The sequence below is a fragment of the Astatotilapia calliptera genome, chromosome 2 (genome assembly GCF_964374335.1).
Source record: "Astatotilapia calliptera chromosome 2, fAstCal68.1, whole genome shotgun sequence".
NCBI lineage: Eukaryota > Metazoa > Chordata > Actinopteri > Cichliformes > Cichlidae > Astatotilapia > Astatotilapia calliptera.
The window spans coordinates 38,247,951-38,265,949 of record NC_137423.1 but is presented as its reverse complement, the minus strand read 5'-3'; the positions used below and the strand labels follow the sequence as shown (position 1 = coordinate 38,265,949).

The following is a 17,999-nucleotide window of genomic DNA, read 5'->3' as shown; positions in this document are numbered from 1 at the left end:
ACGATTGTTTTTTTTGTACTTTTTATATTTTACATTTATATTTATTATTGAAACTTGCACCAAGGGAGTGGCACTCCAATTTTGTTGTACTCTGTACAATGACAATAAAGGCTATTCTATTCTATTCTATTCTATTCTATTCTAAAACTCTGACTATAAAATATCTTCCACAGCATTACACTGGCAGCCTGAACAGGACAGGATGGATCCATGGAAAACTCTGACTCTACCACCTGAATGTCCCATCAGAAATTGAACAAAAAAAAAAAAAAAAATCAACATTTTTCCAATTACTGTTGTCCAATTTTGGTGAGCCCGTGTGAACTGTAGCCTCGGTTTCCTGTTCTTAGCTGACAGCACCTGGTGTGGTTTCCTGCTGCTGTAGCCCATCTGCTTTAAGGTTTGACATGCTGTGCATTCATGCTCTTCTGCACCTTGGCTGTAAAGAGTGGTTATTTGAGTCAGTATTGTTTTCCTATCAGCTCAAAACAGCCTAGCCATTCACCTCTGACCTCTGCCATCAGTGAGACTTTTTCAGCCAGAGAACTGCTGCTCACCAGATTCTCTTTTTTGGACCATTCTCTAAAAACCCTAAAGATGGTTGTGATGGAAAAAAATGCCTTTCTTTCTCATTTAACTTCACCAGGTCATCTTGACCATGTCTACCTGGCTAAATGCACTGAGTCGCTGCCACATGATTGGCTAATGAGATATTTGCAGCAATAAAAAGCTTAACACATGTACCCAATAAAGTGGCCATGACTGTATAGTTTTTGAAAAGGGTGATGTTAGAACTGGTGCTGATCTGTACTCATCTTTTACTATAACAGTAAAAACAAAGCAGAAATCCCAAGTAGTAAATCTTGCATTAAAACTTAATTTAAAAATTATGAGAGACGGTGTGTAAAATTAGCAGTGGACACAATTATTGTTTGCAATATTAATCGTATATGAGGCGTCCAAAGCTGTGGATAAAGGTGGAGGAGTAAGCTGTAGATTTACTCCAAAATGTAGAGTAAAGCATGAGGAAGTACAACAAAAAGGGATTTACCTACTTTAGTGATGCACAGAGAAGACTGACCCTGCAAAAGGTTAAAAAGCCAAAACAGTTTTCTGGTTTTGTGAATGAAGCTCGGTGTGCTGGAAAAAGGTTGCACAATGTGTTTTTGACTTTCTTTAAAGCAGTTTGGGATTTTTCACACTGGGTGGTACAGGACCTCTGGGCTCTGGCAGGACACGCTGCACCACCTTGACCTCAGCGCTGGCATCTGAATCTGACAGGTAGAACAGAAAACTCGATCCAGGACAACAACAACAACGTAAACTGCCTCACGTCTCCCTTCGTTCCCCCCTACGCGTGCCTGCTGGTGGGTAGCTGTTCAGTTTGTGGAGCAGAGAGCTGTGGAAAGATGGCGGTTTCACACAGCTGTCAAATGGAATAGAAGTAACTACTGGGTTTGAGCAGAGGGGATCCTCTCAGGCTGTGGCAGAGGTAAGGGGGCTCACTCACTCCCACTGCTGCCTCTCCGCACTGGGAGTGGTCTTTCCTCTACTGGGGATTAGGCCAGGCCGACTGGCACTGAATATAATGCTCTCCCATTCAGCCACTCCTCTCACAAGACATAAAAGTTAACAGGTGTTTAATGTCAGAAGTGTTTCATACAAGAGTCATAGAAATAGTCTGTGACAGACAGCAGGGAGGGGTGGTGGCTTACAGTCTTTATGGGGTTTTTTTTAATGCTTTTGCAGTATTTAAATTGCCCCTGTGGCTGAGCAGAAATTTGGATCAGTTTTGGCATCTGAAGCTGCAACAAATACACACTGGAGTGCAGAAATGTTACTAATATTTAGTTTTCTTTCCTACATTTTGGGGTCCAAAGGATTGTTTGCAGTATGTCAGCACTGTGTGAAGTTTAAAAAAACACCACATGTTTTTACTAAACTAACTGACGCTTAGCTTTACTGTGACAAGTAGATAGATTGTAGGTCTTTTTTTCTGTAGTGCTGTGATGACTGGGGTTTGCTTCCAGAGTACATTAAGAAAGGAAAACAAGAAGGTCACTCAGGCACTCGGGAGCTTTTCCTACTCTGAGGTTTATGCCCTATCAGTATCTGGATCTACACTATAATTTAATAGGTTCTTAATTTGCCCATTCTCCATCTCTTTTTGGTTTCCTGAAATCCAGTCCTTGCATTTTTTTTTTCTTCTTGCTGGCAGCTGAAAACATACTGCTCCTGTGCGCTGGCAGAAGAAAACAAAAACTCTGCTACAAGCTGAAAAACCTCAGAGAAGATGCTACATTGTTACACTGTGTATGTTAAAGCATTACAATTCCCCCAAATAACATAGAACAAGCACATTATATTTGTTTATAAGATGTTAGCAGGCAAAGCTGTGCCTCACCTGGACCATGTGCAGAGTAGGTGTGCGAGTACAGATGGGAGGAAATTAACTAGTTACTAACTTGTGTTTATTTTTCCTGATTCCAGCTGCTCAGGTTTTTGAACCGCTGGGTAAGCCGCTACACTATATTGTCAGAAGTATTCACTCGTCTTCCTGCGCACAAATATGAACTTGAGTGACATCCCATTCTGAATCCATAGAGTTTAATATGATGTCGGCCCACCCTTTGCAGCTATGACAGCTTCAGCTCGTCTGGGAAGGCTTTACAGAAGTTTTAGGAGTGTGTTTATGGGAATTGTTGACCATTCTTCCAGAAGCACATTTGTGAGGTCAGACACTGATGTTGGACGAGAAGGCCTCGCAGTCGCTGCTTTAATTTATCCCAGAGGTGTTCTGTCGGGTTGAGGTAGTAGTGAGGAAATTTCAGGACTGGACTTGTTGCACAGGTATCAACCTATCACGGTACTGCGCTGGAATTCACGGCGCTTCTGTGAGCAATCCATTCTTTCACAAATGTTTGTAGAGGCAGTCGGCATGCCTAGGTGGCCATGGAAGTGATTGGAACACCTGAATTCAATGGTTTTGATGGGTGAGTGAATACTTTTGGCAATACAGTGTATGTCAAGCAACATGAAAAGCCACTATGCATTGTATGAAAGAATATTCAGCAGATTAATTAATAATGACGGGGGATGTGTTGTAGCCTACTTTATTTATCAGATTGTAGCTGATACCTGTTTCCAGTATGTAAATGCTTTACCGGACTTATCAGGGGCACTGTTTATTCAAACTGTTTCTACTAATCTCGGTCTTACAAATAAAGTGTCAGCAAAAAATAAATCATCAGTATGTGAATTCACACCTTTAATAAAACGTTAGCTTCTCCTCCCGTGCTTTGTCTTTGACGTCAACAATTTGGCAAGTCCTGAACGAGCATTTTATCTAATATTCACGGGAATTTCCTCCAGTGAAAACTGTTTTTCTGACTATTTTCCCCCTACCACAGTTACTGCAGTTCCATCCCTCACTGTGTGGGTTTGGTTTAATCAGATTAGAAATTACATTTCTGCTGATGCGACGAAGCAGAACTTTTAAACTATGATCTTGTTGATATTCTACATTTGTTTGACCACCAAGAAAGCTCATAAAAAAGCCACACAATTAACTGAGCTTGATTCCAACATATTTTCTGCACATTCAGAACTTTGCATTGCACCTCTCATTCCTGTAATGTATTTGCATTCATATCACCCCAAAGCCCTTTAGACTGCAAGTCTCAATTTAGCAGTGTTATACACACACTTTACCTTTCTGCACGGACAATATGGAATTACCTGTTAACCTAACATGCATGCCTTTGGACTGGAAACCCATGCAGTGCCAGGGAGAACAGGCCACACACAACAGTTCAGACAGTTTCAGGTCATCTCTTTCAGAGCTGCGCGTGATGAAACAAGTGGTTTCATTACTGGACTCTTGCACCCCTTTATAACATCCAGGTCACTGATTTCTTCTGACCAAAACCTGTAGCTCAAGACTTATTTAGCCTTTAACTAGTAGATATTATTTTTGTGTCTTTTTATTTGTTCGTTGTTGTCGTGAAAAATAATAAATAAATTGTACTTATTTGATTAGAAAGGCTCCAGGCAGGCTTACACTAGGGAGCCTTTTTGCTGTGAAGCGACAGTGCTAACCACACCACCACCGTGCTTGTGCTGTCATCCAAAAACTATCATGACGAGCTGCATAATGAGTGGATAAAAAAAGAATTACCAACAATGGTTTGATTTAATGATTCAATAATTTCTAAAGCAACAAGGCTAATGCTTTCACGTGCACACAGTCACCATATAATTGAGAAAACTATTGTAATCGGTTTAAATTCAATCTCAAATAGAGCAAATTTCTTTTTGCTTTCACACATTGGTGCTATTTGCTTCCCACACTAAAGGTCTGTGTGTGATTAACTATTTCCTCTGTGGATCTGAAGTTAAAGAAAAATAGATTCAGTTTTTGTCATGCGAAAATCAGTCAGTGCCTCCAACCTTGCTCTCTCAGGATCAGCTCGGCTTTTTGTACAATAACCCTCTAAGTACATATAGGTTGGCTCTGGCTGTTTATACCTGTGATCCCCTTATAACCTTTTTATTTCAGAAGCTACCATGTGACATTTTCAAGGCAGAAAACACATTTAAGCATCAATATCAGAGAACATTTTATGATTCCAGCAGCAAAACTGCATCAATTTAGTTACTTAAATTAGTGGAAATAACTAATGCTACCTTGGATTATACTTGTGCTAAAAGGTAAGTAAAACTAGACCTTTTATATAGTGTTACCCCAAATTATGAGAAAACAGAAAAAAAAATCCAGTGTACCAGGGTTCCTGCTGCTCTAAATTATAGACATTAACCTGTCGCAGTTTTCTGCTGTGAGATATGCCATGATTTTGGCTTTTACATGGTAACAAGTAAAGTGGGTCTAATGTTTTTTGTCTTCTTTAGCCAGGAACATTTCACAAGCCTTCATAAGTCCATCTCCTGGACTTTAAATAAATTGTGAAAAAGATTGAAGTGCTAAATTTCTTACATTCAAGTTCTTGTATAAAAGAAAAGCTGATTCTAGAGGGGGGGCGTCAGTGCACATTTTTTTTGTTTCTATGGCATGCTTTCTACAATATCTTGTCCACAAAGTTTTGAGTTCCTCCATTTCGCTGTTATTCATCCTCGTGGCTGATTGTCTTTATGTTGTGAACTGCTTTTCAGACATTTGAACAGTTTAATATAATATCATATATCATATATGCGTTAATAACTATCACGCTTTTGTTCTCTAAGTTGTAAACAGCACCCAGAGAGGAGGTAAATGCAAAGTATAAGTGAACCGGTAGGTGCAGCTGCAGTCTGAAAAAGAAAAAGTCCCATAATATCTCAAGAATTTCTAAATGGTCCTTGACGTTTTCATAACTACATCAACTTGTATGTTCAAAAGTGGTATTTTGCATGTGACAGGAAACCACTGAAAGGGGTCCACAGCTTTGAAGGACATCTTTATTTAGGCGTGAGCAGAGGAGAAAAGAGACGGTCACTGAGCCCTGAGGAGGCAGCGAAAAGGCCCTTCAAACCTGAGAAGCCTTTCATGATGTGCTTGAGCTGCATGCATTATCTGTTGCATGCCAGGGGTGGATGGGAGCTCGTTTGTCAGCACAGCAGAGCCGAAAATAAACTATAAATCACGTCTGCACTATCTACACACATTAATTGGAGTGTAACAGCGGGCTATCCCCCCACTTCTGCCCTGGTGTCTGCAGTATTGTAGCCTAGAAGTTTTGAACAGCTTCCAAGAGGTGGAGGAACTTTTTTTTCTTGTCTCTTGGTTCCATTTACTGTATTCTGTGTTCTGTCCCCAGGGCTCTTCCATTTAGTGCTCCATCGCATGCAAGGATAATTTTTCTTTGGGAAAGTGGGTTCAGTTGTAACTTAGGGGACTAAAAGCATACTTAAAGCTGGCAGTAACCCCCCTCTCTCTGTCCCTTTCCTACCACTTTCCAATGTTGAGGTTGATTAAGGATGCTATCACGGTGGACCTGATATTTGGTGGGAAATCTAGAAGGTGTTTGGGAGCATTTACTGCAAATGACTCTTGGCAGTGCCCTCTCATGTATTGCTCCATCTGAACACAATTTGGCAGCTCTAAGGAGGGGGCGTGGGGGCATGGCGTGCTGCGAGCCTCCTCCTTCATACCAGGGCACGAGGAAAAAAAGAAAAAATCAAGACCTGTCATAAACACATCCTGCGGAGGAGGGGAAACAGAGATGTTACCACAGCAACTGGTATGTTACTGCATGGTGCAGGATTTCTGTTTAAAACATGAGATTAAATTCAAAGAACGGGCAGGATGGTGGTGGTGAATTAACTGCCTAATATGCTGTGAAAGTTTATTTCTGTACTGGAAAGAAAGCAGGAATTTCACTGGAGGGGAGCTGCATTAATTAACTGTGTCAATGTAGAAAAAAACAGACTGAATATACCTTTTCCAGGCATGGTCATCTCATGTTTTTAACGTTAGCATTTTCTAAGGTAGGCAGTTTCTTATTTTCACCAGCAGAGGGGGCCATCCTGTGCCAAAAGCAGCCCTTTAAGGTTAATGTTGACCGTGAACAGATAAAGCGTGGGGTGTTGGCAAAGAGTGAAACGTCTTTTAAATGCAAAATTGAATTTTTTTTTTTTAAATTGGTTTGATCTTTTTTCACATGTTATCCAAAAACATAATTTTAAAAAATCTATTAATTATTTAAGTATTAAAGCAAAACACCAAGAAAATTGACAAGTTTCAGCTTCTCAAATGCGATGATTGGTTGTCTTTCTGATTTAAACTAAATAGTTTTGAGTTTTGAATTGCTGGCTGGACGAAAAGAAGCAGCATACTGTTCTTATCTTTGTCTCAGAGTACATGTACCTCGTTTTTTGGCTTATTCCCCCTGTTTTTAAGTGCAAATGGCCAAAAGTTGTTGTTTTTTTCACTTATGAAATTCACAATCCTCCTATATGCTTTGGTAAATAAAATACATTTTGCCTAACGTTGTTCACAGTTTTACACATAATACCCCAGTTCATGCTAAAAAAAAAGTACAGTAAAAATCATTTTCTGTATCTATAGATGGGAGTTTTTCAGTTCTTTTTCAGTTTTAAGGTGCAAATACAAACAATGTTAGGTGACATTTTTTATTTTACTCTAAAATTTCAGGGTTAAACATAAGAATTTAATCCAATCTGACATGTTTCACTCAGTTTCTGTCATTTGTATTGGAAGCATAATGGTGGAGCAGTTAGCATTGTCACCTGACAGTAAGAAGGTTCTGGGTTTGAACTTCCCTGGGGTCTTTGTTCTCCTTGAGCGTTTTGGTTTCTCTGGTTTCCTGCCACAACCCGAATGCGTGCTTGTCAGGTTAATCTGTGATTATGAGTTTGCCTTAGGTGCAGGTGTTGAAACATGCATGAACAAAAAAAGATTAAAGTGGTTAGCCTGAGTAGAAAAGTGCTCATACAAATGCCAGTCCATATTCAAGTGCATGAATAATTAATAATCAAAAGTACATAAATTAATTGAATGTGTACCTCTAAAATCAAGTTTATACCTTATTTTATTATAGAAACCACAGAAAAGACTGGTCTCCACAAGCTGTGAAGAGTACAAAGGTATTACCTTAGACGGGTACCACCATATTGTCCTATTAAGATATCTAAGGATACAACAAGACAATAACGTCTTTTATTTTAGGAGGACGAAGATGTTTAGAGTGTTGTCATTTAGGGAAAAATCTATTATCTATCAAGTCTATTAAAATATTATATTTATATTAGAAACTATTAAAATGCTATAACTGTGTCATATGGTTATATCTCCAGCAAAATAATTAGGTAAGTAATTCATTTTCCAAGTATTGTATTTAAATACAGTTATTGGGGACAACTACGTTATCTGGGTATTTTATGATACATATTATTTTATTAACAAAACAAGAGATTAGAAAAACAAAACGAAACTAAAAACGACTTAATCATAAAATAAGAGGGTTACATAAGAACGTTACAGAATAAACTACGGAGAAATATTTGTACTGAAATATTGTTGTAATCGATTAGAAAATATGACGCTAATGGGATTATTCTGTATATCATTCATTAAAAAAGTGCTCTAATCGGCATTTACAGGTAATAACGTAACATTTCATCATCACGGCCTGAAATGGCTGTTTTTAGGAGTCCATCACACTTGAAAGAAAAAGGTATAAAGAAAAGAGAAACGATAATAAGAAAATAATTTTCTGATCGTTCCTTTCGATGATTTATGGCACATTTTCAAGACTAAATGTAGCAAAGGGTGTTGAATGCTGGGGAAAGGGCCTAGTTTACCTAAAATTGTTATGAGGTATTGATTCCAGTTGTTCAAATGATCGTCCCTTTTTTGTGAGTCAAATCAGCTGTTTACATTTCCTGCCACTTACAGCTACGTGCCGCTTATTGCTGTTTCCCGCAGCGTGGTTACCAAAAACACAGAGTAACCCGCGGAGCTCTGCTCGACATCACAGTGATAGGCTGCACACTGGCTGACTCTGCTGGAGAATTGGCAGACTTTTCTATTTATTTTCCATTTTTCCCAGGATGAAGCGCAGTGTACGGGTCAACGAGGCTTGTTTAGGACTAAAGAAAACCGTGTGGTATGAGAAAGAGGGAGAGAGAGAAAGTTTCTACAATACAAGAGATTTTTGAAGTGTGTGATATACCACTCTGTGTGTTGTTGGCCTTGGGTGGAATGAGCAGTTTCTAAAAGAACAAGGGCAGAGTGTGTGAAAATATCCAGATGTGTCGGCGGTTTTGTGCTTTTCCTTTTTTCAGTTGTGTTTTCATTGCTTGCGGTGATGCAGACTTTCATCCGCAAGGTCACATCCAGGCCTGAGACAATGCCACTTAATTTCATTTAATTCATTTTCACGGGGCAGGGACATGCGGTTGCACCGAGTGATTTTTAAAAGAAACTTCAGACGTGCGGCTTCCCATGTCGTTGAATTTTTTGGGGAGAGTAACTTCTTGTGGAGATGTGTTCACTGAAAAAAAGCAAAGCGTGTTTTTAACTTTTCCAATGGCTGGGATGACCCCAAAGACACCAGATGTCAAAATGTTAAGAGGTATTTTCACTGACCACTAGATGGTATAATATATGCACGCAACAGGGTTTGGACCAGATGACAGCAGCACTGATTAACTCCACTCAGCTGGGGCGAATTTTCACACTTTTTCTACCTGTTATTCACAGGATGCTGGGTTCGTTTAGCAGAGTTGTGGGTGTATTACACAGCCGCACCAGCTGCTTTCAGGATGCACAAAAAAGGCGCTCGCAAGAAAGGGCATATTTAGATTTATCATCCAGCTCAGCATTTAAAGCTAATATTTATTCAGGTCCTCTGATTTTTCAGAACAGAAAATATGTCCAAAAAGCATCTGGATCGAGAACACTGACTGAAACTTGAGCTTTTCTTGATCTTGATTTCACAGTTCAAGATTATTTGAACGAAACTTTTCATCTGGTATTTTTTCAAATAATCGATTCTGCGTTTAACTGTAGATTAAAGCCGGCAGCGAAAGTCAAGCGCAGAAAATGAAATGAGGCTCAAAAGCGCAAAGGAAACAAAATATAAATATGTAGTAAAATTAGGAAAAAAGTTTAACAGGTATTCGTGCTATAATAATAATAATAATAATAATAATAATAATAATAATAATAATAATAATAATACGTTTTGTCCCTGTTTATCTTAATTGACACGATTTCTTACCAGCATTGATAAGAATAAACTGAATTAAACGCGTCAAACAGTTCCATAGACAAATATGTCTTAAAAGCAAAGGTTTTAATACCTTTTCATTAGGATCGTGTGAGGTGTCTAGGTCATCTAAAAAGTTCTTTTTAATCCTAATAACTATGTTATGTCCATGTTATCCTCTGACCTGTGCGTTAAGACGACGACGAGGTCATTATGTTTACTATTTAATCCAAGTTAGTGGTAAATAAAAACAGCAGAAACGCGCTGAGATCCGGTTTTTTAGGCGAGCGACGTGTAAAACGCCACAAAGGTCAAGATCCGGACCTGCAGCTCAGATGGTTGTCCACTTAAACTTTGGGACAGGGTGGACTATCACACTTTATACCCAGCACCATAGTAGTGCCTAAAAGTGGTCATACATTCAGTATATCTGATATTTAGAGCGTTTCAACAAAACTTGGCTTAAAAAAAGGCAAACGTTCATTTTACGCAAAAAATAATTATCCGCAAAAAAGGCGATTTTTAAAAGAGTCACGTGTTATTTTAAATGGAAGTAAAATCAGTTTTGATTCTTATTCATCAGGGAAAAAGGAATTCATTGTTTAAAGGGCGTTGAACTGAAATCTGTAAAAACAGCCTCTATACTGAATCTAATAAGACTTCAGAAATGTGGTGCCTTTTATTTTTTACTCGTAGTCTATTTATATAGTTGAAGAAGTTTGCTGAGGTTTTAACGATTCAACATCCTGGGTGTAAAGAAGGCGATACATTGTGTTAACTTAATTAAAGGTAGACGGCGCGAATAGCCTGTCACTCGCTGGTCAACCCTGAAGGCAACAACCATCACATAACGCGCGGGACGCACAGGATTCCCAGACAGATCTGAGGGTTGATGAAGGGTTAAGGTTTTTTTAATGATTAAATTTCCTACAAATTCAGTCCTGATGGTGCATTTAAGTGATTTGAGGAAAACCGGAGACAATGCTTTCTACTATACAGTTCTGAATGATGTTGCTGGTGAATTCTACTATCTTGTGATCTCGGACATTTGCGCATGCCATCCTCGTTTTTCTTACTGCAGGATTAAAAAAAAAAACTTTAGCAACGCAAGGAAATCTGGTCTTTTGCTAAATTAACCATACGTTTTTTTACATAATAAAACATTACCAAAAAGCAATCCTATACACAGGAGTCATACATGCACAAAGACTGTCCTTTTGTTTTGGATGAAGTTTCGGTTAAAATAAATGCGTTGGTTGACATTTGCTTCTCAAGCTCTGACCAAAGAAAGTTTTTTCTTCCCCCAGCTGGTTAAAAGCAGCATGACGTCGTTTACAGTGGCCAATCATAAAACGACTTTCCTCTTCTCTAGGCCAATCGGACGCGAAAAGGCTGCCTGTCAGTCACAGGTGAGGGCGTATGGTGAAAAAATTGGGTGAAAAGAGCTGGAGATTGTAGTGAGCCCGGGTTGATGGTAGAGCTATGCAGCGGAGCAGCATCGCTTCTGCGGATGTAGCAGAAACTTTTTACGGCTTCTCCCGAGGGATGCGACTAGAAACCAACACTGGAGGGGCAAAGTTAAGAGCCAGCAGCGATCGACGGAGGGAGTAAAATAAAATGTGGATGAACTGACATTTACTCCACTATCTGGGCCGGGTAATTACTGAACCTGAAGTCAGAGCAATCTTCGCTTCTTTGAAAAATGGCCGTTCGTGGCAACTCACTGATGCCTTTCTCAATCCAAGCCATCCTGAACAAAAAAGACGACAGTCGACACTTGCCAGATTTGGACATGTGCTTCTCAAAGACTGCCTGCTGGAAAATATTCGGAGAGATGGACGGCGGATCCAGGAGAAACGAGAGTGAAGCTTGTGAGCCGACCGACCAGAAGAGCTACGACTCGGATTCGGGACTCAGTGAGGACAACGACAGCAAGACTCCAGCCCCATGTAAATCGGAGAAAGACGGAGACCCTGCGTCGGATGTGCCGGAGGAAAGCCTGCAAGAGGAGACGGACCACGAGTCTGCAGCTGCGGAAAACTCCAAGAGTGACACGGAGCCCGGTAATGGCACGGGTAAGTAGGCCAGAAAGATCCGAATAACTATAACTCAGGGGGGAAAGCGTGACTGGTTTAAGTACAACAATAAGACTCCGCAAAACTCTTCGCTTTAATACAGAGTTCAGTCTGAAAGAGCCAAGTGCTCTTTTAATTTAGATGTTTACACTGCTGTTACAGCTGTGTGGAATCACAAGAAGAGCTGCCAGGTGTTATTGCAGGGCATAGGCCCTATTTTCAAAACTTCTTCACATCCTGATAGCTTTTATGCACCAAGTCCTCTCGTTACGCATGAGTATATATGCATTCCTGGCTTAATTTTAGACTTTGTCACGATAACGTTGATGATTTGACACGTTTATGTTTTGACTGACGGTATAATCGACCAGCAACACACGGCTGGTTTAATGTCAGGAGTAATGATCTTAAATGAAATAATTTTAAATGAGGCCTAAATGAAAATCGAACTTTTTTTTTAATCTAAAATAAAAAAGAAAGGTAAACGCAGTTTGTTTTTAATAAAAAGTGAAAATAAACATACCTTCGTATAAGTTTGCACATTTCTCTAAGTTTAATTTTTCGCCTTTTCGTTTCACTGATTCAAAACTCAAAGCAACCATGAAATAATCGACAAGTATGAACGTAATGCCCCGAAATGTGAGACAAATAAGAGATTCAAATGCATCGTCCATCTGTGTGCCCTCCTCTTCCAGATTCCAGCAACCTGGACGAGAAGAGTCTGGATCAACCTAAACAGCGGAAAAAGCGCTCCAGAGCTGCCTTCTCTCACGCACAGGTCTTCGAGCTGGAGCGCCGTTTCAACCACCAGCGGTACCTTTCCGGGCCGGAGCGGGCGGACCTGGCGGCCTCCCTGAAGCTCACAGAGACTCAGGTGAAGATCTGGTTCCAGAACCGCCGGTACAAGACGAAACGCCGCCAGATGGCCGCCGATCTGATGGCTTCGACCCCAGCAGCCAAGAAGGTGGCAGTGAAAGTTTTGGTGCGGGACGACCAGAGACAGTACAGCCCGGGAGAGATCTTACGGCCCCCGCTGCTCTCCCTACAACCGTCCTACTATTACCCCTACGCCTACTGCCTCCCTGCATGGACGCTCTCTGCGTGTGCGGGGAACCAGTGAAAACTCGGTGACTGTATTTATTCATTTTTATTATTTTTGCTCCCAGGAAGCCCACATAGCTTTACTTCTGACAAGAGGAAGAGGTCCGAGGGGACTGCTCAACGTCTCTGATTGAATTTCCTCACCATGTTGTCCAGGCAAGACAGCAAAAACTTTTCATGGCTTTTCACATCCTGAAATACTTTAAAGCGACTCCTTCATGTATGTAGTAAGGTTTCCCCCCTCCAGGGACCCGTTAAAGAAACAGTTTCTCATGGTTTAGACCCTAAAATCATAAGCGGAGAGACAGGACCTCCTAAAAATGTCACTATGTTATCCTCTGAGGAGTGACACAGCAATAATATTAAAGTATTTGTGTCTTTGCTTGGACTCCCTCAAGGACTTCCGAAGCCCCCGGAACCTGTTTTGGAAACCGGAGGCCTGAGCAGACTGAAAATGTCACCTTAATGTCGATTTATATTTTACATGCGCCTTCCTACCTCTGCAGTGATTGGAAATAGGCATATTCCATTAACTTCTCAAACAGCTGTCTCTGTTGCAGGTTGTGTATTTTTTTCTCTTGCTGTGTTTGTAAAGGTAAGATAATTCAGCACTTTTGAGCATATACGTTACTTTATTTCAATGCATTATAGTGTGGTTCGCTGTTAGACTGAAAAGAGGCGGTTTGTTGAGTTACTGGCCTATAGCAGGAAGCAGGCTAAAACAAGCCGACCTCCTATTAAAATGTACATGTTTTATTTGTGTTAAGTGACTGTTTAGATCGAAAAACATTAAAACATATCAGGCATTACTTTCATTTGGGATGCAATTTTATTTTTTAAGGGTTACGTTTAGTATTGGAACATTAAATATAAATATCCACAAAGCAATCAAACTTTTTTACCAATAATTAAAACAATTTAACCCCTTTTTGTCCGACAAATACAAATAGGCTCTCTTTCTCTCTTTTTAACTTAATGGCCAAAAAGAAAATAAATGCACCCCCCCACTGAATTATTGTTGATATTAATTATAAGCTTTTCTAGAAATTTCTGAATAGTTACAGGTCCAGGTACAATGCTGTACTGCGCCCCTCCTTTTTGTGTTTTATTTTGTTTTGGTTTTTTATCATCAAAAGTCCTCTCGAAGCTTAACAATAATCATAAATTGTCGTTAAATCGGATTAACGTGGATCTTAACTTATACCAATAATTACATTAATTAATTGAAAAGGTGACTTTTCTGTGCTTTGAGATCTGAACGATTGAAACTCGGATAATATCCTACTAAATCAACAGTGGACACACACACGCACACAAACACACACACACAGACGCAGTAAACCAAAAATTAAATATAGTTGTTTAAAAAAAAATCTAGTCTATTTCATTTCAATTAAATTATTATTTATACACCTACCACTGTAAACATCATTGTGCTTAAATTTTGTGTCTCGTTTCACTTTCCTTCTGTTTACTATGGTGTTACTGTCAGACACTGAGACCCCGTCAGCTGGGCCACTATGGCTTTCTTCCTAAACACACCTGTCAGACAGTGATGAATGGCTGTGTAATTCCCGGACAGGGCAAACTGACAGCTACCTTTAGGGCCGTATGTCAGCACGAGGAGAGGAGTATTCTGGGGTTAAGGAGGCCGATGTCACTGCTGTCAGAGAATAAAAAGGGGGTTCTCATTTGCTACTTTTAGCAGATGGAAGACAATATCTTAAAAGAAAAAAATGAAACAAAACACGAAGCTTCGCTAACTTCCGGCTGAATGGTGCAACTGAAATATGAGGGGGTCGTACAAGCTGTTATTTTGTATCCAATAACGGCCTAAGTGTTAAGTCAGGGTCAACAGGGAGCTGTCGTACATTAAACATCCATCTCTTACCTTTCAAAATACTTCCATTACTTACGGACCCTAACGCAGCCATCAGGGGGTGTATCATGAGGTGTTGTCTGTTGGACAGGAAGATCAGCGTGAATGATTAAAGATACACTGAACATCCAAGTTATCGCGTGGGACACATGGACGCGAAAAGGAATCAAGACCGTCAACCCTGCAGACTCCGTTTATTGGGACACAAGTTACAATTGCAATGCGTTTTACGCACGGACAAATGGGTATATGTAGTGTCTCAGTTGATCATTGCACCATTCTTTTTCACCCTATATAGTAAGACATGCCCACTCACGAAAGGCGCCTGTATGTCCTCAAATCTAATCTACTTGATGCAGGTATACTTGTCACCTAGGCCATCGCCAGGAGCAGTGATGATGCTCATTGGCTCCTTTGGAGCTTGAAGGACAGAGAGGGATATTGGGGAGTGGACCGTCCCACATTGCTTCCTTTCCTACCTGCATGTGGAGATATCTGATATAGAGGGACATATCGCGGCTCTATTTCCTTTTAACCTCAGCGACTTGAAATGCAAACACCCCCATCGGTGTACATTACACCCATTCCAACTACTCCCCGTTATTTCCCCATAGCTGATGCTTCGTACGTTGCAATATTATTGTTTTGTTTTTGTAGTATTGCAGTTAAGATTTGACTTTTACAGCAAATATTCTCTACAGTTTCCCCTAAACAAACAAATGTATTAATATGTTAAAATCAGAATTTAAATTTTATTTAGATTTTACGCACAAGCAGCAGCTTCTCTTCTTTAAAAGGTTATCGTGAAAAAGTAATATCTTTGACTACAACAAAGGAGATGTAGTTTCGAATGCTTAATCGAATATTCTTCTGGAAAAGCAGGACTTCGGATTATGACCAAGATAAGTCCAAACCAGCCACTTTATTTAATCTATTTTTGGTCGTTCTGTGAAAAATAATTTCCTTTTTTTTTCCAAACCTGGCTTTAATTGATCTGGAAGTCACGGAAAATTCCATCGTCTTTCTAGATTTTTGTACAGAGCAAAAATAAATTAGATTTTCACAGGAACGCCGCACCTATTATTATATACTGAGTTACAGTACCGATGACAGAAAACTGACATGTTTCCATCTTATAAAGGATCAGTAAAAGATCATCAAAGGGTGGATTTAAGTTTGTGATTATGAACACTTATCCCATATTACCCAATCTAACTTTAGTCTGCTTTTGAGTTTTTTTCCGCGTGAAGTACAGAAGGAAGAAAAAGTAAACGGGATAATAAAATCCCCCTGTGTATTCTCAAAGTCACTTAGCGAATCGTTGAATGTTTAAATCTCACCATAACACGCGATTTCAACAATCACCTTTGTCAAATCTTATTTCCCCCGTGAAACAAGTCAAACTGTGAACAATCAGTCACGGCTTCATTTACTTCAAGATATTTTTACCATCGTATACGAGAACATTATATAACGGTTATCAGCAGGGATATTTAATCTGCCTATGTGTGTGTGTCTGTGTGATTTAAAATAATAATATACTCTCATATCGGATTTGGATTTTTAAAAAAAAAATTAATTAGAGGACCCCCCCCCCCCCTTTTTATTACAACTATTTTTTTTGTTTTTTTATTCTTTTTCATACAAAGAAAAACTGGAAAAATGTCTCAAACCACACAATTCCAGGCACTCAACGTAGCGCTTTGAACAACCACCTTTCCCGAGTGCCCGAACTTGGATATTTTAAGCTGTTTTTCCGGTCACAATTCTTTCCATTTGTCTTTTTTCACCGATGGTTCGAGGGACACCAAGTAGCGTTCTCATTATTATTATTATTATGATTATTATTATAATTTGCATGTTGAATAGTGCTTTAACAGTTATTATTTTTGCATGAACTTTAATCCCCATGTTTTAAGGACTAACGCTGCAACATTATATTCAACATGCCAGTTTTGTGACACCAGATTTTTCACGACATTGATGATTTTACCACATAATGATCACAAGCCAGCAATCACCGGAAATTTCCAAAGACATACTGATCTTTGTATTTCCGTGTTTTTAAGCATTTGAAGAGTCGAGCTTTAATCCTGACATACAAAAGATCCGAGACCTTCTTGGAGCACATTCACTCTGCAACTTTAAATTCTTTGCAGATCAAACACACAGCAGACTGAACTTGCAATGCAAAATAAACAGTGAAATTCAAAGTAGCTCTCTGGATGTTTTTTTTTTCAAACTGCTGTTTCTTCGCCGTCCTCAAATTGTGCTTCTCTTCTTACAAAACCCTTTTTAAAAAAAAACAAAACAAAAAACCAAAACAATTAGACAATATTTTTCTCTGTAGCTTTCTGTCTCACCAAGGAATCTGTCAATCACACCCTTATAAGGACTTTGGGATATACCGAGCGGCCATTCACTGCCACTTGCTTCAAAGTGGCTCAGGTGCAGATTCCTCGTTATCCCCTATTCCCAGTGCCATCCTTCCCCTGCACTGAAAAGGCAATGTGACATTTTCAAGAAAACATACAAAAACAGTTGATAGAAGATGTAAGTTGTGACAAAGACCAATCACATGAAATGTTTTCTTTTTCTTCCATACAGTAAATGGAACTTGCTCGTTTATATTAAGTTACACTGTGCGCATCTAGCTCCAGCAGTCGTGGGGGAAAAAACAAAAAACTATGCAGTGAGATATCTGGGACATAGCTGTAATTCCATAGTTTGTAGATTATAGGTTTCAATGGTAAAGTTGTAGGCTATAAAATATTTTGTGTGTCTCCCCATGGTTGACAGATTCAGCATTAATATCCAGACAATAGTTTAAGACATTCTTGTAATTTCTGTTTATTTTGTTGAGTAAGTAATGGTGCATATTTGTAAACTGAATAAAAAAAAAAGTTAGGAATGAAGCCTAAAGCGTTCATGTAAAACATGAATGAATCATATTTCTTTTAATGCCTAACAGAATTACTATTTTCTTGTTTTTTTTTTCAGTGTCAACAATTGGAGTAAAGATATAATTTATATTTAACTGGTAAAAAATTCAAATAGTGTAATGTTAAAAAGACATATTTGTCTATCTATGAAGAGCAGACTGCTGAAATGTAGTTATTAATACAGATATTTAACACGTGGTGCACAAAAGTGTTTATCATCAAAAACAAAATAATACATATTGAAAAGAAAAGCGAGTAAGGTGGTTCTATAACT

General features: G+C 39.2%; 1 protein-coding gene across 1 annotated transcript; it reads left to right on the top strand.

The window, feature by feature from the left end:
• Positions 1-11,126: 11,126 nt before the first annotated feature.
• On the top strand, positions 11,127-13,719 carry nkx3-2 (NK3 homeobox 2). The gene is made up of 2 exons (XM_026180653.2): positions 11,127-11,803; positions 12,499-13,719. The coding sequence occupies exons 1-2, from the start codon at positions 11,431-11,433 to the stop codon at positions 12,921-12,923; spliced, it is 798 nt and encodes a 265-aa protein (XP_026036438.1). The 5' UTR covers positions 11,127-11,430; the 3' UTR covers positions 12,924-13,719.
• The last annotated feature ends 4,280 nt before the right edge of the window (positions 13,720-17,999 follow it).

What these genes read in the sequence shown, in the direction of transcription:
- nkx3-2 (XM_026180653.2), top strand. Translation starts at nt 11,431, where the DNA reads ATGGCCGTTCGTGGCAACTCACTGATGCCTTTCTCAATCCAAGCCATC. An exon ending in GGAGCCCGGTAATGGCACGG is followed by an intron (nt 11,804 to 12,498) that starts GTAAGTAGGCCA and finishes CTCCTCTTCCAG; the next exon opens with ATTCCAGCAACCTGGACGAG.